General features: G+C 39.1%; 1 protein-coding gene across 2 annotated transcripts in view; it reads right to left on the bottom strand.

Moving 5' to 3' along the window:
• Window positions 1-25,273, bottom strand: part of tspan4a (tetraspanin 4a) — a gene marked incomplete at its 5' end in the record, with an annotated part of 202,685 nt that overhangs the window by 154,176 nt on the left and 23,236 nt on the right. Inside the window, one exon of one of the 2 annotated variants that reach the window (XM_079265094.1) lies at window positions 1,508-1,587. In XM_079265094.1, the coding sequence (XP_079121220.1) occupies window positions 1,508-1,570 (63 nt within the window). Of the gene's footprint in view, window positions 1-1,507; window positions 1,829-25,273 lie in introns of those variants that run through there. The other variant, XM_079265093.1, reaches the window with a different exon arrangement.

The following is a 25,273-nucleotide window of genomic DNA, read 5'->3' as shown; positions in this document are numbered from 1 at the left end:
AGATATCAATAAATTAATAATGAGTAATTCCTCAACTGGATCATTTTATTCATCTTGCACTGTGGAGACACCTCATGTCTGATGAATGTCTGTGTTTCCAAAGATTGTTTCAGCACTTTTACACTTCTGCTGCTTGGTTTAATCAAGGAAGTGCTGTTTTTCATACATCAATTATCATGAAAATGTGTCGGTTTATTAACAGTTATTGTGGAGGTGCAAGAAATCCCACTAATAAAAATAATCCACCAGAGAGATGAAACCAAGATTATCACCATAATTTTCCCTGCAAGATTTCATTTAATGGGTCTCTCTGACAGTAAAACTAAAGGTCGACCAAATTACATCAGGTGTGTGATCTTCTTTGCTTCTACTGTCGGAAAATTGTGGAAATCAAGACTTGTTAAGACTGTTGTTGAATCATCCAACATTTAGTTGCAGCCACTTGCAGATCGATGTCTGGTTTAAAATTGCAGCCCCTCTTCTCTAACCTGGAGGCTCATAACAAAGCTGACTTCTCAAGAGGAAAAGGCTGCATAGCTCCTTGTGATCATTATTTATCCCCAGCAGCAACACTCACACACAATGCACTAATAGCAAACACCATCATCCCCCTTTTTGACAGCAGTTGTAGCTGATAACAGGCGTACAGGTGAAGAGGTCACTCATTCCTTGCGGGGAGATTGCATTGTGGTAGCTAGATTACGTTCCAACATTCAAGGCCTCATTTCATTCTGTTTCCGATAAGAACAGACACTTGACAAATCAAGCAATCCCACAGAAGTAACCACAGAGGCTAGATTCCCTTCAAAACATTGTCACAAGTTACGACAGATTACACAGCAGGAGTCTGTGGCGAAGAATACACAAGCTAAGGATCTTTAAATGTGAAGTTCACCAAGGGAGCACGACAGGCGTCACAGTGCAAATGAAAGTGATCTGCTGTGGGACTATCAGAGTGACACTGACAGAGGAAGACACACTGGAGCTCCAACATCCCCACAGCAAACAGATACGATCAACCAGATAGAGCAGACTGACAGCAGATGCTTTGATGGACTGTGAAGTGCTCTTGTGCTGGGAGAAGGAAAGTGGCAGAGGTAGGTGAACAACTGCAGCACAATTGCAACACTGTGATTAAAGTCTGCACACAATGCAAGCTCCCAATATGCCACAGCTTAACACAGAAAACAATGCAGAGTACACCCACACTATAACTACTGTATTGGGAAGAGAAAAAGCATCACTCACCCACACAATGGGCTTTGTACAACATGATCTAAATGCATGATCTTTCTCTTCCTCACATCGCCCCTCCTCACTCATTTATCATCACCGTGATTGCATGAATACATAAAAAAAGAGCTTCTTTCAAACAAGACAAGAGAAATCAGAGAGCTAGAGAAAGAGAAAGGTTGAGCTCAACAAAGTAAAGCATCCATTTCTGCCAACAAATGCCTCCCAAAACGAAGCCACACACTGATACACGAAAAGATTATTAAAAACTTACCCAGAAAAGGAGGTTGAAGAAGACCATTCCATAACGCAGGGCCATCATGCAACCCTCGGCCATCCTGCAGCGCCGCAGTTCTAGAAGGAAGATGAAGGAGAGGTCCAGGTAAAACACCACATACTTCTTTCCCTGGGCGTAGCGCCCCTTGGAGTTCTGCGGCCCCTTCGTCGTGTGGAAGCCAAAGGCAAAAGGCGGCCGCTTATACTCGAACTCCCCGCTGAAACGGTGAAACCCAGAGGTGAACGGCGGAGTGTCAGGTTTGCTGTCCAGAGAGGGACTGCGTCGGTACGGAGTCTCGTCTGTGCTTGAGCGTCTCATTGTGGGAGTTAAATGAGCCTTCAAAAGTCTTCAATAGTCACTTTGTCCACTTCAGTTCTGAGCAAAGTCCACAATCAGGCAACCAGGAGTTACTCCATCGGGGGACTGAGGGCTGGATTCAACCCCAAATAATTAAGACCCCCACACAACAAACTCTGGTACTGCTGATTTAATTATATGCCGGTCACACTTGATCTGAGTTAATCTATTGGAGATAGAGTGCTGCTCTTCCCTTGAATAAAGTTCTTCTCTTTAATCTTATAGTGCCATTATATTTAGCAAGAGACTTTGCATAATCCTGGCACAACACTTGTATAATTCTGTGTATTTAGGACATAGTCCTGCCATACACATATACAGCTGCACATCCCTGTCACCCTTTGTGTAATCCCTAAACCGCAGGTGCCCGTGCGATAAGCTGGTTTGTAGTTTCATCTCATAACAGTTCAATCAGTCAAACGACTGAAAAGCTTAACCTCTCCGGCTGCTTGGAGGTGACAAAATTATTATCCAGAAGCGTCCTACCTGATCTCATGAGAAGTTCCTGATCTGGTGGCCCCCTGGCCAGGAATTACCAGCACCCCTTGCTTTGGCTAAATGAATTTCTTTTACTCAGTAACAGATGGCACATCCACTAACAACACAAGCCGAGCTGTGGTCTCAGTTATATTTGAGCGTTCAGCATGTTGGTTGTGGCTGTCGATGTGCTTTTGCTGACATGCAAAAAGAAAGAACTCAAATCGACAAGGAGATGAGAGGTAAAGATGGTGTTATGGATGTGAGAAGAAGATAAGAAAGACAAATGAATAATGAATGAAGCTCCTGACTGGACCGATCTTTGGCTTCTTGAAGTAGCACTCCCATGGAATCACTTCCTTTGCCTAATTCCCTTCTTGCAGGATGCGTCCTCCCTAACTTGTCCCTTTTGCCTCAGAAAAGGGTTTTAGGGTTACTTTGCGTCTCTTTGCAGCCTATTCTTCGCACACCTGGCAGCTCATGCTCTCCAACTCTACTACTGTGCTCCTCTCTGCTTTCCCCCTCTATGCTGACGGTAGTTAATTCATTTCCAGATTCTCATCAGTGAGGCAAAGTGTGCAGTGTCGCCTCCTCTTGTATCTCTCTCCTGCGCTACAGCGTTCCTTTCCTCCTCTCTAGGTTGGCAAAGAGATCAAGGTGTCCATCAGGGTCATGGCAATTCAGCGGGAGAAGAAGGAGCAAGAAGAAGAAACAGTTTCCTCAGAGAAGCAAAAGAAAGACTGCAGTGTTTGAGCAGTAGTCCAGCCCCGCTGCCTAAAGCTCCCTCTTTTCTCTTCACAGCCTCTCTCTCTGTTCCTCCCCCTTCCCTTTTCTTTCCTCCACTCTCTCACGAGTGCCGATGCTCTCCCCGCCACACACACACTCTCAAACACCCCATCCCTCTCCAGTCACTGTCCCCAGAACCTGCCAAAGCGAAAGGCAAGCGAGGCAGGCATTCATATTCTGGCCACACCCCACAAGGGCGCAACAGCCAATCAGTGTTTTGCAGCTCCATCTTCTCTCATGCACACTCCACCATCTAGCACATAACACATACACAACGTATGTGCAAACACCGGCACAAAAGCTGGTGTGCTGTTAACATACCACGTTTGTGTGTGTGTGTGCTTGCACAAGTGTGCCCTCCTCCTCTCTCCTCTACCTCCTGCCTAGAGAACTCATTCCACATGCAGAGGTTGTTCTTGCACACAACCCCGGCTGCTCTCTTCATGCTTGGCTTCAGTCATGTTCTTCTTTCCCTCTCTCTCTATCTCCCTCTGGACCTGAACTTGGGTCACACAATATCTGTGAATCAGCACACGGTGCAGATTCTCACTCTACAAGCAGCTCACCTGAAGTACGTCTCTCCGCGTGGACATATGGGAGGCATGCACTGCTGCTGACATTCACACAAAATTACTGCATGCGTTCCACAACCCTGTAGCCATCTGGGTCAGTGGTTTTATGAGTCCACAGGCATATATGAAAGCTGCAGAGGGAACAGACTATATTAATGGCTGCATCAAGTATTTAATGGAGCTCTGTTTTGTCTCCTGCATTTAGTTTTATAAGACTGTAAAGGCAGTGGCAGTGCAGAAGCCTGAGTGTGACTTACTATCTGATGGACTTTGCAGAAAAGAGCAGGACTGTTGGACTGTTGTCTGCAAGAAAGTAACTACGAACATAGAAATAAAGACTGAATTTTTTTACTTTGCATTTTACTGATGATTTTACTGATTAAATTGTTAGCAGATCTTGTTGATTTTAATAAAAAACACAGCAAATGGGGATGCTGAAGATGTTTGGAAATTCTTCTAGTAACTGATTTGTCAAAGCAATGAAAGACACTCTGCGGCAGGGGTGTATGGTGCAAAGGGACCATCTGCTTTTGCATCTGGCAACCTTAACTCAAACAAACCACACTCATTTACAGAGTCAACCTTCATTCTGAGCTCAATCACATACCTGTAAAGTATACCAGCTGCAATACTTTGATCAAACATGACCAGGTCTTACATAAATATACGAAACCTGAGACATGACTGGAGACTGAGACAGTTCTGATGTTGTTTTGAAGCCAGGATTGAACTTAAAACCAGTTCTTTTTAATGAGCCACAGCACTGCCAGGCAGGAAAGCTGAGAGATTCTAGCGGCACTAACTCATCAGCTGGTTCAGAGATCATACATCAGGGATCAGGGTGATGACATGGTGACAGACAACACCCAATAAAACTTTCTGACTTGCATGTTAAAATAAAAATGGCCCAGTATAGAATTAGTCAGCTCTAATTTCAAAGAGAACATTAAAAAATCCAGATTCTGTGTTGATGTGATGTCAAGGCAGCAGAGTAAACACACAAGATCATTGTTCCTCTCAATTTCCCTGCAAATGAATATTTCCATATCACCAAGCCCTGATTAAGAATGCTGTGCTGTCTGCAGCATAGAGTGGCATTCGCAATCGCCATTTACAACTTTGTTTATTTACATGGTTCCGTGTTTAATATCACCAGCTGCTGTTAATGAATCTCACTTGAAATGCCACATATAAAATCCCATTTGCACCGGCATTAAAGGAGTTTATTTAGCATTGGAGCTTGGAAAAGCTGGCCTGCACTGCACTGCTAAGAGTGTCCACGACTGATGAATGTCATTTGGAAAAGCTTCTCTAAGCACAGACTGACTAAATTAATACATTGGTTTCAAGAAAAATGAAAAACTGATGAACAGATCAGGCAAACTATCTCTACAGCCTAGTCTCGTCACATAACTTTGAACAAAATCTTAGTTATTTCTGTCCAGACATGATTTTCTCTTTTTTTTTTTTTTTTTTATGTATAACATTTAAAGGCAATAGAAACTGCCACTAAAAGGCTGTTTTTTAACAAAGTCTGAATCAGGAGGTCTGTTGCAGGATTATTAAACTTCAGCCCCTGTGTTTTGTTTCACTTTAAAAGATCTTTCAGTTGCAGCTTTATCCAAGATGGCAAAAAATTTTTTTGCTTAAATATGGCCCCAGTGTGCATTTTTATTTGGCCCAAATTTGGCCTTGTTTATAGCGTTGACCAACTGCGAGTGTGGCCGCCACATGATCACAACATGTTCTGCATCCAGACCGGCTTCCCGCATCAGGACCACTTCTGTCCCATTAAATTCTTGCTGCAACCTATGTCCAGGCAAACTACTAATATCTGGAGCACGCATGGCCCACGTGATACTTTTCATAATCCAAGCCAGGCTGGCAACTGACAAATAGTCCACTTCTGGCCAACTTAATACTTACCAATGCTATAACTGAAGAGTAAGTGTCAAAGATGGCCTGAATTTGGCCCAAACATGGCAACTTTCTGGGATTGGATTGACATTAAAACTTACTGACTTGAAATAAAACAAACATGGGATTTATATACAGTCAGAAAAAGTATATTTTTGAATATGATAGCTCCCCTCTCAGCTATTCACTCATCTCATTCAGGAGACACAAAAGAAACCTCCACCTTAAATAAATTATTTTTAAGGGAACGCTGAATAAAAGTACAGAATTTTTTATCAAGCTGCACAAACAGAAATTCTTTTGTTCTGTCACTATTTCACATTATGTTGAGATGCCTATAGTTTTCCCTGCAACAGCATAGCTGACAGCAGCAGCACATTTGGCCATGCTGAAACACACTCATAAAAGCTTGTGTTTCTTGGTACTGAAAGCCCAGCGAGGACAGATGTATACAGCCCAGACCAAGCAATTTCCTGAAAGCTCTACACGAGAACTTTCTTCTTGTGCTCAATGTGGCAAGACCTTAATAATGTCATTTTGTTCTTGCAGCCCTGCTTTGGGATTTGTTTGGACTTGTTATCAAAACACCATCTGAGCAGGTGTTGTTATTGTGTGATATCCAAGAAAACTTTTTTGATTGGTCAAAATTTTAAAGGGCAGATTTAATGCTCAAAGGCAAGGAAGCAAAGAGTTGTCATTTCTGTTTTCCTGCTGATATGAGAGACACAACGTGGTTGAATGGATTTTTTTTTTAAACAGAAAGCCTGCTGAGGTGTGGAGGAAGTGTGAAAATCTATACAACACATGTAAGGCACATGAAGACATGGACACTCCATACAAATCCCCAACCCACTGTAGTCACAGCTTCTTGCGGGATATGAAATAATCAGACAAAAACTAACTTTGCTCTTGTCGACTCATTCATTCATTCATTCATTCATAATCCATACCGCTTAGTCTGATTAAAGGTTGCGGGGAAGTTCGAACCCATCCCAGTAGTTTTTGGGCGTGAGTTATGGTACAGCCTGAACAGATTGCCAGTCTGTTGCAGGGATTCTTGTCCCCTCGAGAAAACCAATTTTTCTGTCCTATGAAACAAGCTAAACCCCAACCAGGACTTCAGAAGTTATTTTCTCCTTATTATGATTTAGATTTGGTTCCCAACAAGGTCTACTGGTCCCAACAAGATCAGCAATTACAATATAAATAGGCTCTGAGGATGTAACAAACACAAGAACACAGACAGATTAACAAGATGAAAACCAGTGTTTTGTCATGTCAACATGTCCTTTGTGGGCGCCCTTCAAACAGAGGAGGTTATAAGATTCATTCAGTCATTTTCTATACCGCTTAATCCAATTAGGGTTGCAGGGAAGCCGGAGTCAATCCCAGTGATCACCAGGTGAAAGGCAGGTCATAAGTTTTTTTTTTTTTTTTTATCTTTTACTAAATTCACCTTCAAACATGCAATTCTTTAAATATACTTGAATACACTGATGGGTTTTGATGTTTAATTCTTCCCCATGTCCAAACATGCTTAAGCTTTAATAAAAGTAACAGTCCTAAAGAAAACCAACAGCGTATTCCCTGGTTGGATCTGGTTTCACATTGAGGTATATGTGCACAGTGGTGGATAAGGCTTCTTTCATGACTTAGTGTATCTGTCATGATAAATGTTTTTGAATTGATATCAATGCTACATGTCAACACAAGGAAAGGAAAGCAGAGCAGGGTAAGAAGCACAAGCTGTTATCGGCTCATGCACTTGCTCGTTGTTAACTCGCGAGAATTACCTGCTTCATTCTCACAAGTCCCTTTTTAAGATTTTCTGGACTTCATACCAAGGAGTTGGCAACTTGAAAGACTTCTTCATGTTTTTGCAGCCCCTCCGGAAAATGCTGATAACATTTTATGGGCTGTAGTGCTTGCGTAAAAATGACTTTCATGCCTCCCTTTTGCACAGTGTTGCAATTTCCCATTAGTCATTAATCAGCTGATTTTAAGCCCACTCTACTCCTGGGGTTGTGCGAAATGGTCCCTGCAAAGGCTGTTTATTTACATAAACACATCAAATACCTTAAATAAATTTGGCCTATAAACATGGAAACAGTGAATAAATTTACCTTTGTACAGTTTATTTTATACAGAAATAACTGTGGTTTAACATGTAACAATAGCACTTTACAAAGTGTATATTTGATTCTTTTACTATTACCTGAGTGCAAAGTGTCTACAATTTGTAAAAACACCTTGGTTTGCTTTAAACTGTCAACGAAAAACAGACTTGTCAGCAGACTTTTGTCAGTTTAGTGTTGCAAAGCCGTGAACACCAGGTGTCCATCTTTAGTTTGACATATTTTATACATCTAAAAATTTGACAATACTTATATCAGAAGATCAACCGGATGTTTTATTATGTACCATGACAAATGGGATTTTTCACCAAGTATATTTTTAATAGCTTAATTTAGCCTGTGTCTTGCACACCATTCCTGTTAGCTGCTTTTTGATCAGAGCAACGTTTTCCTGTTCTCATAACTAATAGATGAAAGTACCTTGTTCTTTTTTTGTGTCTGCACTGCAGGAGTTCAAGACAATTGTAGTATATAGAACTCTGTTACCTCTTTCCTAACAATACTCTTCCATCTCAAGTTGAACCATCAGTCTAGACCAGGGGTGTCAAACTCCAGTCCTCAAGGACCAGTAAACCGGCAAGTTTTTGTTGTTTCCCAGCACCAACACACCTGATTCAAATCAAATGGATCCATTCATTCATTTCAGTGAGGCATGTTGGAGCATGGAGACAACAAAAACCTGGGGTCTAGACATTATATTCCTCATGGGTTGCTGTCCAGCAGGTTTTAGATGTTTCCCTGCGCCAACACACCTGTTTCAAATCAAATAGTTCTAACATGGATCCAACAGCTTGCTGTCAAGTTCTGCACAATGACCCATTAATTTTAGTAAGGTATGTTGAAGCTGGGAAGCGTCTAGAACCTGCAAGACAGCAGCCCTTGAAGACTGGCATTTGACACTCTTTGTCTAGACCATGTGAATGTAAAGGTTTGCTCATTGACTTACACTTGACTGCAGAATTGGCAGTGGTCACTAAATCCCTGCATAAACACTGATAAAACACTGAAATGGACCAGAATTAAACAGAAATCGACTAACACTGACATCCAGGCCCTATTGATCTTACATGCAAAGGAGTCAACAAACAGGCCTCTCAGTAAAGTGAAATAGTCCCAAAAACTTACTCTATTGATTTCTGTCCCCAGAGATGATTTTCACCGCGTGTTAATGCTGCCAAGTAGGGCTTGAATTACAAGGACACTAAGCGGACCTTGGTCCTTAAAAGCAGACAAACTTCCTTAAAAAAACACACCTCAGACATTAAAACATTCCACTTTCAGGTTAAATTCAGTTTTTCCAGAAGGTTCTTGACGCTTAGTAAATTAAAAGAATAGCATTAATTTTAACAGCATTCTATGTTTATTCATTTAATGCATTAGATTTCCACAAGTAAACAGCTGATCCCACTCTGTTTTTAGAGCACTGTTGACAGCGGCATTGTTTGATTGTATTGTGCTGTGAGCTGCCCAATCAACAACCACTTCATTTGCTTGCATGTTGGGTTTATTCAAAGAACTTTTCATCCCTATGTGAGATATTGCTGACTGATCCCACAAAAGCCCGTGTTTAATTCAAGCACAGTAGCAAGTATAAACATCCTTTTAACATATGCTGCAACTGCATTTTGTAAAACACTGAATAAAAAAAAAGACTTTATATTTAGGGTGCAATGAAATCTGCATTTGGAGGATTGGTACACTGTCAAGTTGAGTCTCAAGTTGTCAAGTTTCCTTTTTCTTGACTCATTTCCTTGGAAACCAGACAAAAATACAAAGGTCTTAAAACTCTGTTCTGATTTTTGTGAATATGGAATTTTTTTCCCCATTGTTGTTCAAATTATAATTTATAGTGACCTTCATCATGCTCTGTGATGAACTGTGTATGGCTCTGAAGTGACTTGCATGCACAGAGGAAGATGTGGTATGCTCGAGGAAACTCGGGATTTTTTCACAGTGTTGTGGTGGTTGGGATAGCAACAATTGACTGGTGACAAACCGCAGCCAATCATTGACGACCAATATCTACCACCTAGTGATTGAAAGTGGTAACAAGTTTAAGCTGTCTTTCTGGAGACATAGCCTGGCGCTTAGAAGATTAATAAAAAAAAATAGTAAATATTCTTATTATTAACCACATAAGTTCTCTTGCTCCCACTACTGTGAGAAACTAACTTGTATCAGTGTTTAAAATACAAATTTCTTTTACAGGATGTAAAAAAAAACAAGCAAACTGGGCCAACTGTTGTCTGGTAACATCACTGCAGGGCTCTTAATGCAAACATCATATTCTTAAAGGCATGTTTGATGGTTATGGGAGTTATCAGACCGAGTCCTCACCAATAATCCATGAATAAGTAGCGTGTTGATAGCTAAGGTTTAACAAGAAACTGCTTAATCTATACAAATACATCTATCAGCGGTCAGAACTGTGCTAACTTAATATAATATTTGCAGAACATGAACCATATTCATCAATCTATCATATAATGTGACTGAACATTATAGAATAAAATAACATATTTACTGTATACAGAATAATGCTGGTATTATGTTCATGTCAGTTATGCTTCTAATTGGCACAGTCAGCTGCTACTCTCATTAAATATACACACTCAGATAAATTATGCAGCAGCAACTCATTAAGTGTCGGTAAGTAGATTGTCATTAACATGCTGTGACACAACAAAGTAAAACACCTTCCTGTCATTCCTGACCCAACATCCACACAACATGATTCCCGATACATATAAACATTCTTACACACACACACTCACACATCAGCACACAATCAAAGTAGATGCACAGCAGCACCCTGGGGGTGGCAGCAGCTTTGAAGTCCACAGCATGTACAAATACACAGATGAAAAAAAGAAATACAAAGGTTTTGGCTGCAGCTTGGAAACGTGATACGAAGTATGATTAAATTAATCTCTCTTTAGACGGAAAGTTTAGAATGCAGTGTAAAATGTTGTAATCGATACAGCCATAAAGGGAAAGATGGGCTTCCTTTCCTCATTTAATATAGAAATATGAGTCTCCTTTGAAAATCTCCTCTGAATGACAGAACAGGCTAAAAGGATAAGAGCAGTATGCTCAGAGCAGCAATACGAGCACATGAAATGAGAGTAGCTTTATTCAAGACTGGCAAATTATTTAAAGCTGTTTGCCTGGTTTTGCTTATGCAACCCAAAACAAAGTCTTCTAGTTCATGCTTTTAACACGAATCTATTCTGGGAAAGTGACACTTTCATACTTGAGATACATTTTACTACTTGCATGTTAAAAGGAGGCCATGAATCAAGACTGCAGATCAACCAAGACTGTCTTGCAATGTTATTATGGCAATATTTGCCAAAAATGTTAATGGCAGCTGGAAAACAAGAGATTTTCAGTATTTATAACATTTTTTTCAGGTGTTTTATTTTTGGATATATAAAATACATATATCATTTTAAAATGTTTAGATAAGACATTGAAAGGCTAATTTTTTTTTATTATTATTTTACAGGATGTTGCACGTAGTTGGGTTACTGGGCAATATAATATAAACTAGAAAAGCACTTTAAGTAGTCAGATCTCCACAAAGCATCCATCCTATGTTTATTTTATATGAATACACTATTAGATTCCTCAATTAATTTACAATTAATCCACAGTGTCTAAGCTATATTGTGGTCTTTGTTGCATGTTTATATCTTAATTATTTCTCTTGAAAGTTCCAAATATCCCTTATATTTTCCTGTTCTGGATTGTATAATCCACAATTTCAACGGGATCCAGATCTATCTTTGATATCTAGTAGAACCTGCTGCAAACTTTTCTTGTAATGATTGGCCAGTCACCCTCACCATTTATTGTGATGTTTCGTGCATATAAATTAAATGGTTCAAAAATCCATTTTCGGTGAATAGGTCAGATTTACCTTCATGACAACTGTGGGGGGAGTGAATTTTTTTCTAACTAGCCCGTTTTAAAGTAATTTAATCTCGAAAGGGTGTGTCCTTTTGATTGACAGGTACCAATCTCTGGCTTCAAGTAAGGAGAACATAGAACAACCGCGGTTTTAAGACGGTTAGCAACGTGACTTAGCTTTAGCCCGTTTACCTCCGTTAGCTGGTTAGCTCCTGTTATTTCTGGGTTAGCTTGGTTAGCTCTTAGCTACGGAAAGCTCGGAGTTCCCTCGATGTCAATCATCTACCATGACGTTCACACTCCCCTCTCAGCTCCACCTCTTTGCCCATTTTTGTATTTTCCGGACAAGACGACACGCATGACGCTGCCAAGATGGCGATGGTAGGAACCGCCCACCGAGCTTCAATTCAGCTCTACTGAAACCACGGAGACTCCGTCCATCTCTTTATATACAGTCTATGGTTCTGACTGATTTTCTTTAAGTATTAAAGCGCAAAAGCTTAAAGTTGCCCCTTACATTTTTAATGGTTTATACCTACCATATTATATACATAAAATATCTTCTTTCAGTTTGTTTATAATGTTCTTGTTAATGCTTCTCCATTCTGTTGTAATGATTTAAATTCTTTATGTAAAGCACTTTAAATTGTCTTGTACATTAAATGCATTATACAAATAGCCTTTTTGCTTTGCCCAAAAGTTTATAGTGGGTCTTAAATATAATATTTGCCATTTTATGGTTTATACACATAACAAAATATGAGATTATTAACATTTTTTCATTTTTAAATATTTCTGACCTGAGATATTTTCGGCTCAGGTGCTGTCAAGATATCACTTTCAGCGGTGCATAAGTCAGCTGAGCTCACTGAAAGCACAATTTCAGGGCAGCATGACACCAAGGATCACTAAGGATTCAGAGGTAGGAAGATTAATCACAACAGCTCTTGTGGGAAATAAACATGTTTCACCCAACTAAGCAAAGTTGTGTGGTATTTAAATTTGCACTGCTGACAAAACAGATAGTAATGGAAAACAAAAACACAGTGTCTGTGGTACAAACTGAACCTGGCATTGCAAAATGAGGGGAAAGAAATAATCTTTGATCCTTCAATAAAAATACCTCAGTGATATAAAGCACAATATTATATATGGGGAAAGCTGTGTGGGGTCGAAAATTCAGTTTAACAAATGTTGTTGGCTTGGAGTCCTTTAAATGAACCAAACTGCAGCCTAGAGTGGTATAATTGGCAACAGTCTGAAATCTAATTAGGCAGGATTATCTGTTGTCCCAAAGATAATCATTGTTTTCAGGCAAAAAAAAAAATATTACACATGCTTTTATGTAACAACAGATTTAAATGTAATGCAGCAGTGCAGAAGTAAGATCAAATCTCATAGCAATTTATTGTTTTTATCATTATTGCAAATCTTATCGTTATTATCCAACTTTTTGAAGTGAGTCAAGCAAGTTCCAAATTTTCTGTAGCTTTTTTACATCAACAAAATGTTACACAAGAGGCCCTGAGATGGACTGGCGACCTGTCCAGGGTGTAAAACTGCCTGTTTACTGATGATTGCTGGAACTGACTCCACCTGAATTGAAAAAACCAGTAAAGAAAATGAATACATAAATGTTTTAAAAGATAGGTTAAAATTATATTTTAAAGACATAGTACAGAACTATTGCCATTTTCCCTGCCTCACGCCCCCTATCGACAGCTATTTGCATCCGACCTGACCTGTTAGCTCTCCCCAGCCAGTGCATCCAGTGCATTTTCTAGTGTTAAGCAAAACTCTGCAACAACGTCACGCTGCATCTCAGATTAAAAAGTTCTGTTGTTCGGTTTCTCCGCCTCGGGACGCTATTGGGCAGCAGCGGCTCCATAAATGCACGTGAGATATGTCATTGTGTCATCAACAAGTCTGGAACGAGGAGTATTAAGACCAGAAAGTTATATTATGCATTCTTAAACAGATGTTAATTGTCTGGATATTTTGTCTACTTAAGTTGTATTTCATTTAGATCTCAAAGAACTACATAACATGGAAGTCGGGACTGATAGCAATTTCTGCGTTCATTCTGTGAAATATCCAAATTATTATTAGAGCAGCTGTTAAGTACAGCATAATTATCTTCTCTGAACACCATATGATACAACACTTACTATGGGAGTTAAAATTATTGTTAACACATTTGTTAATATGTGTGCTTCAAATTCAATTGAATTAGTTCAAAACATCCCCAAATCCAAATTACATGTATTGTAATGAGAAATATGGAGTAAAATTAAGTCTGTGTTAAATGTTAAACTGAGATAAAATGTCTTTTTTTTCAGTGCATTTTAACTGGTAAAATTAGATATAATTTACTCACAGCAAAGACTTAAAATATATATAACAAGTCTGTGGCACCAGAGTCATATAACAAGTTTTTACAGTGCACTGTACTGTTCATATTTATCTTTATTCATTAAGAAATGAGACAGGGCAATAAGACCAATACATTATCAGATATATGTGTCCTTTTTATGTTTTTCAGATAAATTGTACAAATACTTATTGTAATTTTCTTTTTTTTTCTTTTTTTTTCAAGAATAATGAATTAGGAATAGTGGAGAGTTCACCATCATCCTGCAAAAAGTATGATTCACCTCCAGTCAAAACCTTTTAATAGCTTAAAATTAGGGCTTGTGTGCCCTACTTTGCCTTGTGAGTGAAATCTTCAGTCTTGACTTCAAGAAACAAGCTTTGTATCTAGGTAACAGTATGTATGACTCATCACGTGATTTCATGAGTTCAGCTGAACCTGCTGGGATGAAATGACGCAGATTGTGGACTTTGATTTTTCCCCAGAGTTACACTTACACGTTCCCTTGCCCTCCATTGGAATCTGTTCTGATAAGACTGGGATAATAATGCTAAAATGAGAGCAGTGCTGCTGACAGAAACACCGTGTTCACATGGTACAGGTAACCAAAAGTAAATTGAGAAACTGGTATCACTAATAACTGTAATATAACCACCAAACTAATAACCTGGCTAAACGCCTGAGGGAGAAAAATGACTAACACCTTGCTGACCATAAGTTGAATGTGTTGATTATACCTCTGTACATTATGATTTAGGATTAATTATTCCTGTTAATAACAGACTTGATGAATGCAAAACCCACCAGAGGGATTTTTACATGGGGGGAACACAAAACAATTAAACAACCATGAAAAGTATGTGAGCCAACCTACTGTGCAATGTGTTTCTGGAAGAGCCTACTGATGAGTGCAGCTGTGAAATTCAACATGCCAAAATATAATTACACAACATGTGAGACTTTAATCCATACAACCGTACTGTATAAGAAATTAGTTTGGATGTGGTCTTCAGAGTAGAATTGTTCCATGTCTACATCCCTTGAAGAAAACAGGAATGATTACAATTGTTTTCTGCACATCACGGTAAAGGAGTGTGAAATAAGTCGCTGTCTGTGTTTTGCTGCTGGCTGACAAGAAGCTGGTTGTTTTGTGGCCTAAAATAGAAATTATACCCAAAAGGACTCACCTGCTCCCGGACCTAACGCACTGTAATGCGGCAGCAAAGGTCATGCAGTGTTTCAAAGAAAAAGCTGATGCTGGTATTTTATGTTCTTAAATACAAGCTTTCTCTGCTCAACTTGAAACAAGTGTGCAGAACAGAGTCCAGCATTTAGTTATTCTAGATCAGGTTCAAACGATCCCTGCTTCAAAACATCTGACTCTAATCAATCAGTTGTTTTGCTGACATTCATTGGCTGTTGGATACATTCAACAGACGCCAGGTGCGTTGGAACAGGGATACATTAAAAACCTACAGGACAGCGGCCCTCAAGGAGAGACTTTGGACATCCCTGTTCAAGATGCTTCAGACATTCAAAGGATTCATTAAAAGATAATTAGTTCCAGAAATTGAATGTTAAACATCCAGCTGGCAGGTGGTCAGAAGCACATCATGTTGCTCTATTTCTGCTGAGGCAACTTGATTAACTCCTTCAGGCATGGACTTCCCGAAATAACAACAATGGTCATTATCAATCAGGTTCAAGTTTCCTGTACAGCAGTTGGAAGCTTTATGGCCTTGTCATGTAACATATTTTCCTTTTTTCCATTATAAATTTTCCATTTGCTGTCATCAAGTCATGGAGTTGATACGTCTTCCTATGGGAAGGTTTAAACATTTTTTACTTTACTGCAATCTGCGTTCCCATCCAGATAGATGAAGTGCCCAAACTTTCTGTCTCCATATGTGCGCTTACTGGGAAGGTATAATGTCTGCCTTCTCCTGTGGGCTTTTACCTGACATCATCCCCATCAGTGATAGTGGAAATGTGTTTCTCTTCATCAGGCTGTTACATTAAATGTTTTATTGGACATCAACCAGAAAACATTCTAGCATCATGGTTTTTTTTTCCAGTTATTTCATTGAGAATTCTTTAAATTTCAGCACATCGCTTTGAGTTTTCTTTGATTCCACTCTGAAGAGTCCCTTTTCACCTTTATGTTTATCTTTTCTCATTTTTCCATTTTATTTCATACTTGATTAAAATTTTAGATATAACTGACAGGAAACATCTCAGGCTCCATATGGGCTGAATTACCTTCTGAAAGAAGCCACGGTATATTTTCTATTGTTTCATCATTTTTTTCTCTACTTGTTCTGAAAAAAAAAAAAACAAATTGGCAGAATAAAAATACATTTATGAATTTTAGACTGTTTATTTATTAAAAATATGTTTGCTGAAAATCTGTTATCTTTTTTAATGAAAATCCTCTAAGACTGGTGAGCTCAGTATTTTATGTACTGTTTTTCTCTGTAACTTAGAGTTTCATAGATTTATTATAACAATTTAGCACATGAATGCACCACACTGTTGCATGTTCCTTTAATACAAGGAGCTCGGCCAGTTTTGTCCGTCTGTTCCCCCTGTGTATTCATTTGCAGTTGAATTTAGTCCAGAACAAAACTCTGTTTTCTGGTCTCTGAGTGAGATTTGGTTTAATATGCAAACCTGGCTTTTTTATTAAAGCAATTGCTATTTCAATATCCCCTACGCAGTCACTGTAAACCCATATGAATGTTTTATATGAATAAAATGTCCTTTAGTCTGTAAACAATGAAAGGATGTATGCTTTAACCATTACTGCTGGTCAGTGACGTATTGGTTTCTCGTAGTACAGTAAGAATCAGAAATGGTTCAGAATAATTATAAATTTATCGACTTCTGCTTGTTAGTCTAAAGAGAACCAGTATATGTGAAATGACACATTCCAGCTCTGCCTCAAAGCAAATAATTATATTTATGATTTTTAGTTTCCTAAGTTTAATGATCCTTAGCATAGATCACGCAAGATCAGACTGGCACTACGACAAATGTGTATTTATTCAAATAATGCATTAACTTTATGCCAAAACTCTGTACTACACAGAAAATTGGTCAAAATCCGGTTTTATTTGTGATACTTACTTCTCAGCATATTCCATTAGCAAAAAGTCTATATCACAAGAATAAGTATAATGTATACTTTTTCTTGTAATACAGACTTTTTGCTCTATCTAAGGTGGGTACTGATCTATAGATGTATGGAATAAATAGCATTGAAATGTCTTTGAACAGTGCCTTTAAATCAGTTTTATGTTGTATGGATGTCTGTCTGTTTCAAAATCAAAGAAATTATCAACAAAATCACATTTAAACAAAATCACATTCAAAGAACCAACACAGGATCAGTCCAACACTGCACTACTAAACACACACAAGCCACGTCATCATCTCTTCATTCACCTCCAACTTCTGACCACATACATACTGTTTAAACAAAGATTAATTAATGCCATTTTTAATTTTCCAGTTTTTAACTTAAGGTTCCCAGTTCACATGTTGCTGGAGCTGGGAACTCTTCCATCAGCAGTGATCTCTCTCATAAAGTTGTAAATTGAGTTGTTTAGTGTGAATGAGCTTGTTTGTGGAGACTAGAATCAGAATAACCACCTGGATGGAGTGGATTAAGCATTTGTTCCACATTTTTACTGAGTGGAACTGTGCAGGTCTTATTAGGTTTGGAGCCCATTTGTTGCAAAGTTGCTGCTGTCTTTTTTTTTTCTCTCTCCCCCATCTGCCACTCTCCTTCTCCATCTGTTTGTCTCACTCACACAATCAGTCCACTGCTGTTATGAAATGTATTGACTGAGCATTGCAATGATGGTTGTTGTACAGAAAGTACTTGTTCATTTTTATAATAGTATTTTCCCACCTTCAACTCTACTGGACTTTCAGAGGAGCTCACAAACCCGCTGACCAACATGAAACAGGTCACTCATCTCGCTAGTGTTTGCACTGAGCTTGAACTGCCTTGTACAGCATGTAGGCGCTTTCAGTTTGCAGATTTACCAACCCCGTGTCTTCTGTGTTGCAGCTCTGTGCATGAGTTGCAGCTTTAAAATGAGGTGATCAGCCAAACACACATCTAAGCAATAAACGATCACCATTTGTTTTGGTGGCTGTTCAGGTGACAAACACATAACCAAACATCAGAGATGGTAAGATGAGAAAATTGAACTTTAATTATTTATACTACGTTCATAGCATAGACTGCTTTCCTCATCTCCTTTACAGAAAATAATACGTTGATTTAAAGTTATCTGCAGGTCGTTTTTTGTTTTTTTTTCATATGTTTTCAGATTATTAACACAAAAATATTGCATGCATCTAGACATGATGAATAACTTAATACTATATATTATTAAAATTCTTTCCCATGTCAAACTGTAACTTCATAACAATCTCTGGCTCAAACACTGTTAGCCTTGAGTAAAACAGATAAAATAGTTGCCTCTCAGGGGCAAAACATATTCCTTTTTTTAACTTTTAAGATTACTTGCTCATAGTTAAAACTTGGTTTTAAATGGATAAGGAAAAAGTAATAGTTTGTAACATATACAAACTGTTAAAAAAAAAAAACACTTCAAAGTCGAGTCATGCCCTATCTCTGTAAGATATTCATGCAAATGAGGTAATATCTCTTTAGCTCGTCCTGTTTAGAAAAATAACTTCTGTGCTGGAGATAATTAGATCCAAACTAGCTAAATTATAGTGACTAAAGTGCATGCTCCAATGAAAATAACGTTCAAGAGCATAATTAATGTGAATGCCCAGACTCCTCCTGCGCCGTTCAAGTCACTTCAATCATTCAGATCTTAAACTGTGCAGCTCCTTCAGGACATGTGTGCTACGATTTTTTTATTTGAAATCTTTGTAGTTTTTGAGATATTTAACATTTTGTAAAAATAAATTCAGCCTTGTGATTGGATGAAAGTCCTTCCAACCAAATGCGGATTGGACATTGCAATAATTCAGCACAGCGATTGATCAACAGGGTTTCAGAGCTCTGCACCGGTTTGCAGTGTCCGGTTCATCAGTTTCCCGTCCCCAGTGTCTTTCCTGCAAAACATTTGAAACGCTACTCCTCCGACACTGTTTGTCTCACTTCAACCATTCAAGTATCAAACTCTTCAGGCCATTCAGGAGATATGCTCTACGACTTTTGGTCTTTGTAACGTTTAAACTTTTTAAGGTATTCAAGCTTTTGTTAATGTATTGAAATCCGTTCCTGTGATTGGACGAAGCGGTAGTCAGCTCAGCGATTGGTCCATTTTGTGCACCGGGACACAGGTACACATACAAAGCACTGGTTCAAATGCAGCATTTTACATATAACTCTGTTGTCGTTTGTTTACTGTTGTGTGATGGTGTGCAGTTCTGCAGGCTGCTCAATGTGAACTATTGTTCTCAGCTGCGCACTTCAAGGACAAAGGAATTTATTTGCAAATGTCACAGTTAAACATAAAGGATTTGTTCCAACAATGCTCCCTGCAACATTTCAACACTTTGATAAATCTTAAACAACGTAAAAAAAAAGTTTTTCACATTGAACAATAAAGCCTGTCACATCTTTACTGGAGTTTAGTTCAACCTTGCACGTTTTTGCAATCCCTCTAATTACACCCTGCTGGAAGTGGGAAAAAAAAAGGCGTTCCCATGCCAATTGGAAAAATGTTTAAACGCTTTTTCCAATATGCAACTAAGAGTACTAGTGTTGTAGTGAGTAAGTCAGCGTGGTTCAAAGCAAGCGTTCATGGGTTCAATCCCAATGTGGGGCCAAAGAAAAATTCAGTTGTGCTTTTTTTTTTTCAATTTCTTATACTTACGCAATTTCATTTCAATCATTCAGCATAGTTCCATAAATGGGCATTCACACTTGCTATTATTTTAATAATAGCTGGTTCTAGAGTGTCAAGTGAAACAGCCTGCAAAAGCCAAACTGGCATCTACAAAGAGAAAAAGTATAGTTTGACTTAATACGTGCAGAGTTAATGACTGGAGTTGCCATCTGTTAATAAATGAGGGATTATCTCATCATAGTTTTACATGTTTAAAATTTTCCCCACACATTATTTTTACAACTAAAGACCAAAAAAAAAAATTAGAAACAGAAGCAAAGAAATGTCATTTTCTCCGTCTGGAGCTTCTGCGAACCACAGCGTCTCTTGTTTGTTTAGAAACCACAGCAGCAAGTTTTATCTACAAGTATCTACTAACAGATGAGAGAGCTGATGGGATGGTAGTGGAATAACAGAAGATGCTTCCTTTTGTTTTGTTTTGTTTTGTTTTTATGGTGCTCTCAGTTACTCGGCGGCTGCTTTAAATCAATAACGTTATTGGGTTTAGGTGAGGAAAAGAGTATGCTTTTACAAAAAAAGCCTTTGAAAATCTCGTAGAAAGCAGAATGGTGTGACAGTGTGAGTATGGCACCAAGCTCTGAGCCATGAATCTGCAAGATGACTGAGAAATGGTTCGATTGCAAGCTTCGAGAAACATTATTTCATATCATATTTGCCCTTTTTGGTTTTTCCATCCTCTTCCCTGATGGATAAAAGTATTTTGACATTTCCTTATTTAGAAGGTCACAATTTGTTAAATTGTTACTTTGACCTTTTATGATGTGGTTTCTGTTTTTAACTAATAAATATATGTGAGGATGAAAGTCTGACTGTTTTGATTAGTGCAAAAGATAAAAAAAAAAAAAACTCTAAGGCTCCGTTCACACTGCAGGGCTTGCTGCTCATATCAGATGTTTTTGTGAAATCCCAATTTTTTGAAAGTCCGTTCAGATTTCCGATCAAATGTGACTTGTATGTGATCTCCTGTATGAACCTCAAGCACACCAGAAGCGTCCCGCATGCGTAGAAGACACGGCGACGTGCAGTGAGCGTGCATGTGGCGTCTCTGTGTTTACAGAAGTAAATATGGACGGCAGCAGACCATTTGCTATTTTAAATGTTTTGTCCAACCGTAAAAGTTAAATAAAAGTTCAAAGTTTTGTCCAAGCGTAGCCACAACATTGTGAATGGGTTTGTTTTAAGGAGACGTTTACGGAAGAGGAAAGTAAAAGTTTTGGTCAAGGCCTTTTGTGGAGCTGTGGCAGCAACAACTGTAGAGAGAAACGTTTGGGTACGGAGTCGCAGTCAGGATTGGTGGGAGAGTGATGTGAGCGCATTTACCGATAGAGTTCATAAACAACAAACGCAGAATAATGACGTTTGTCGCGTGTCAATGACGCGTCAGTCGGATTAATGCGACCTGACCGTTCAGACTGAAGTCGCATGGCAAAAGATCAGATACATATCGGATTTAGGACCACATATCCAAGCAGCCAGGGTCGCATTTGAAAATATCAGATCTGTGTCGTTCAGACTGTTAAGAAAAGATTGGTTCCAGGTCGCATAGGGGCAAAAACATCGGATTTAAGTCACTTCAGCCTGTAGTGTGAACGTAGCCTAAGTTTTCAGTCACCATCACCTCAAACTAGAGTACTTAGTCAGCTGTAATTCAAATGAAATCTCATGCAACAAAAATTTAAAAATGAAAATACTTGCAGTGGTTGGCAGTAGAGGTGAGTTCCAGTAAATGAATAAGTTAGAGGAGGAGCTGTGATGATTCACTTCAGAGCTCAGAGAAGCCCAGGGTTAATGGTGAACGTGTCACTTTGTGTGTTAATAATGATGAAAGTATTGTGATTAACACATCCAAGCTGTTAAAGAGATAAACCATGGATGACTCTTGAATTATTTACACATCCCATTAGTCCAGTTCATTTCATATAATCACCCCTAATGAAGATCATGCACAAAGCAAACAAACAGCATCTTTTACTTGATTGTTCCATATTTTTTTTCTCACTTTCCAAACTGACATGAAAATGACATCCAGATGCGACATTAATCAGTCAGCGACAAACACTGCCAACCTATCAGTGAAAATCCAGGAAACCTGGCACAAAAAGTAATTGAAAGCTATGAATATCTCCATCTATTCGTCTTCATCAGTGCATCAAACATTCCTGTCATGGCCGACTCTGATCCCAACCCGCACCTCTGAGCAGCGAGCGGAAAACCGGCACACCTGCAAACATGATGTATGCATATGTGTCAAATCTGCCATTTGCATTCTGCTGCTACAGTAATCCCTCCCAGCAGAAAGGTTATTACCCTGCCTGGCAGTGAAACTCTGCCCGAGAAGAGACTAATATGCCTACATCTGGACATGCTTTTGCAGATGTGAAGGGAGGAAATATCTTGGAGGAAGGAACCAGTAAGGGATTGTGATGAATATATCCATCCATTAATCAGACACAAACACACATTTAAAATATATAAAACTCATGCAGATACATAAAACAACCACTATCAAAACACAGAGATGCGTAGTTGACAGTCTCATGCAAACACGGCTGCTTCTCCCAGATTTTTAGCTTTTAAAGAAATCTATTGGCATCCCATTGGATTTCTCTTTCCTGTTCCTGAATGTATCCAGCTGATGCTTATTTCCTGAGTAAAATCGACTGAGCTGTATGGCTTTTAAGGCGCTAAAGTATTCGATGTTTTTATTCTGCCAAATTGGATTGTATATTTCCAACACTGCACGTGCCCACACATGCAGTAAAGTCGGAAATGTGATTTGTGAAGACAAACTGCGAGACTCCTCTTTAAATATGAGTCAAATATTAAATCAGCAGCTTGAATCTGATTTGTGAAACCCTTTTTTTTTTTTTTTTTTACACGGGGATGAAATACCTGGATATGACTTCAGCCAAAAAGCTCTTTCCAAACATGAAACATGTAACATTCATGGCTTTGTCAATCTGTTAAAGCTGCAGCACTTGTTCACACACTCGTCACTTTGATGTCAATCATAGTTTTCACTGAATGATGCATCAAGTGAGGTTTAACACCAGACTTGAATCTGCTTTCATGTCATATTTTTATGTGTTTGCATGGTGCTGTTATTCGTATGAATCCATCTTTGCAGCATTTGCATGTGTTGGATACAGTCTATCATCAAGAAGTGAGCTTTATCCTCCTTATGCCACTGCGTATTTTAAGCTCAGATTAGATGCTCTACTTTTTTCTTTGTTAGACTCAAAACATGGCAAATTTTCATTTCCAAAGAACTGGTCTGCTTCCAACTTGTCTTCAAATAAGTACAGGGAGTTATTGTCTTTGTTCCCAAAACATATGCCTATTATCTGTCTCCAATGTCAGTAGCACTAATCCAGAAAGAGACTAAACATTTAGGCATAACCTGAATCTTAAGGAGCTGATTTTACTCAACACATGCAAGTAAATTTCAACATATTCGGAGCAGATATTCCTTGTAACGCTGTGATTGACCACCATGGCCCCGTTTGGCTTGCACTGACTGTTGTGAATAAATGATGTGAATATTTTAGTGTTTTAAATCTCTGGAGAAGCTTTTTGTTACTTTCTGACCTTAATAGTACATTCCAGATGGCAGTGTCATCTGTTGTATGCATAGGGAGCTGTCAAATCCAGCAGTTTCCCGAGACGGAGAAACCGCACCATTACACTTTTTTTGTGACGTGATGTCGCAGCTGAGCAAGTGGACATAAACACACACCATTTTGAGCGCACACCGTGGCAGATTCAGCTTAGAAACGCAGATGTTTTTTATCAGATGACAAGAGGAAAAGAAAGAGTGAAAAACAGAGAACAAGACATATAAAAATAATCAAGACTGCATTTTTGCTGGCTAAATGACAGTACAGGTAGGATGCAATATGGATGCCAAATTAAGTTTGTTGCACACTCTGCAAAAAAGCAAGAAGATTTTTTCTTGTTCTTAAAGCCACAAGAACAAAATGTTGTCATTTTTTGTTCTGGCTGTCAAGATTAGAGACATCTTGCAGCTTGTTCTCAACTCATCAGCAGAACTTTCTCCTCGTGGGAGCTCTGAGAAGTTTCGGGTCAGACAGGTGGGGTGGATGTGATTAACTTGGACAAGCATGAAGAGAAAGCTGCCACTTCCACGTTTTTGCTGATGCAAGCTTGAACGGATAGTTTTAACGAACAGCTAATCGAGGTGACGAGAAAATACAAATATGTACAACACGCGGCCCAGACGCCCATCGCTTGCATAACCCCAACCTGCAGAAAAGGTTTCTTGGGGGGGGGTGGAATGGGAGGAAGGGGGGGGGGATGGGAGTGTTGGGAACGATAGGGCTTGGGAGGGAGAGGGATGGGGAGGGTGCTGGTGAGGGAGGGAGGGGAGATAGGAAGCAGCGGGGGGGTTGTGGGGAGGGGTTGTGAGGGGGATGGTCTACGGACATGTCCTTGTCCTTGGGGATCCCACCCCTGGTATCGTGGTGGCGCCGGCACGCGATGGTTTTGCTCTGGTGCTCCCCGGCGCCCCTGCCTCGTCGTGCCGGGAGGCTTCCACTGCTCTGGGCTCTCTCTCTGCTTTGCCTGCCCGGGCTCTGTGCACGGTGGGCTTGCCGGGCCCTGGGGGCCTTGGGTTCCTCCCCTACGCCTCGGGTCATGGTTGTGTTCCCCTACAAGCACTCAGCTGATCTTTGATTGCATGATCACAGGTTGAACACTCACACGTGCACGCCCACAAGGCGCTCATCTTCCCATCTGCTTCCTACTAAATGTTGCTGATGACTCTCTGTAGGTGTGTTTGATAACGGTTGGTATTGTAATTGTTATTTTATTAATTCATTTACTTTTTTTTTACTTTTTTTTATTTTTGTGTCTGTTTTTTTAATATTGTCACTATCCTACTTATGTTTTGTATTTTTTTAGTACTTTTTATTGTTTTGCAAATACTGTAACTTTAGCAGCTTAGACACGCCTTTCTTTTCTCCCTCTCGCTCATTTTCTCTTTTTCCTCTTCCCCCTGCCAGGTCCAGCTCGGCCATATCAAGACTGACGATGACTGCAAAATGGAAAAAAAAATAATAATAATAATAATTATCATAATAATAAAAATATTCAGATTATCAAGGGCAGCTATATACATGAGATGCCTCCCTTGACAGAGCAAATCTGTCTGGCAAAAATATGGCATGCAGATTGCTATTCTGTATGCTGAGATGCTGGACAGGACAGGTTAAAAAAAAAAAAAAAAAAAAAAAAAAAGGTTTCTTGTTAAATATGAAATAAATCAGTCAAACAAATTTTTTTCTTGTTCTGCCAGCACAAAGTTCTCGCTTTTCGTG

Source organism: Telmatherina bonti, assembly GCF_933228915.1.
Source record: "Telmatherina bonti genome assembly, chromosome: 1".
NCBI classification, from domain to species: Eukaryota; Metazoa; Chordata; class Actinopteri; order Atheriniformes; family Telmatherinidae; genus Telmatherina; species Telmatherina bonti.
Note: the sequence above shows the minus strand (reverse complement) of the source record. Positions and strands in the feature narration are given on the sequence as shown.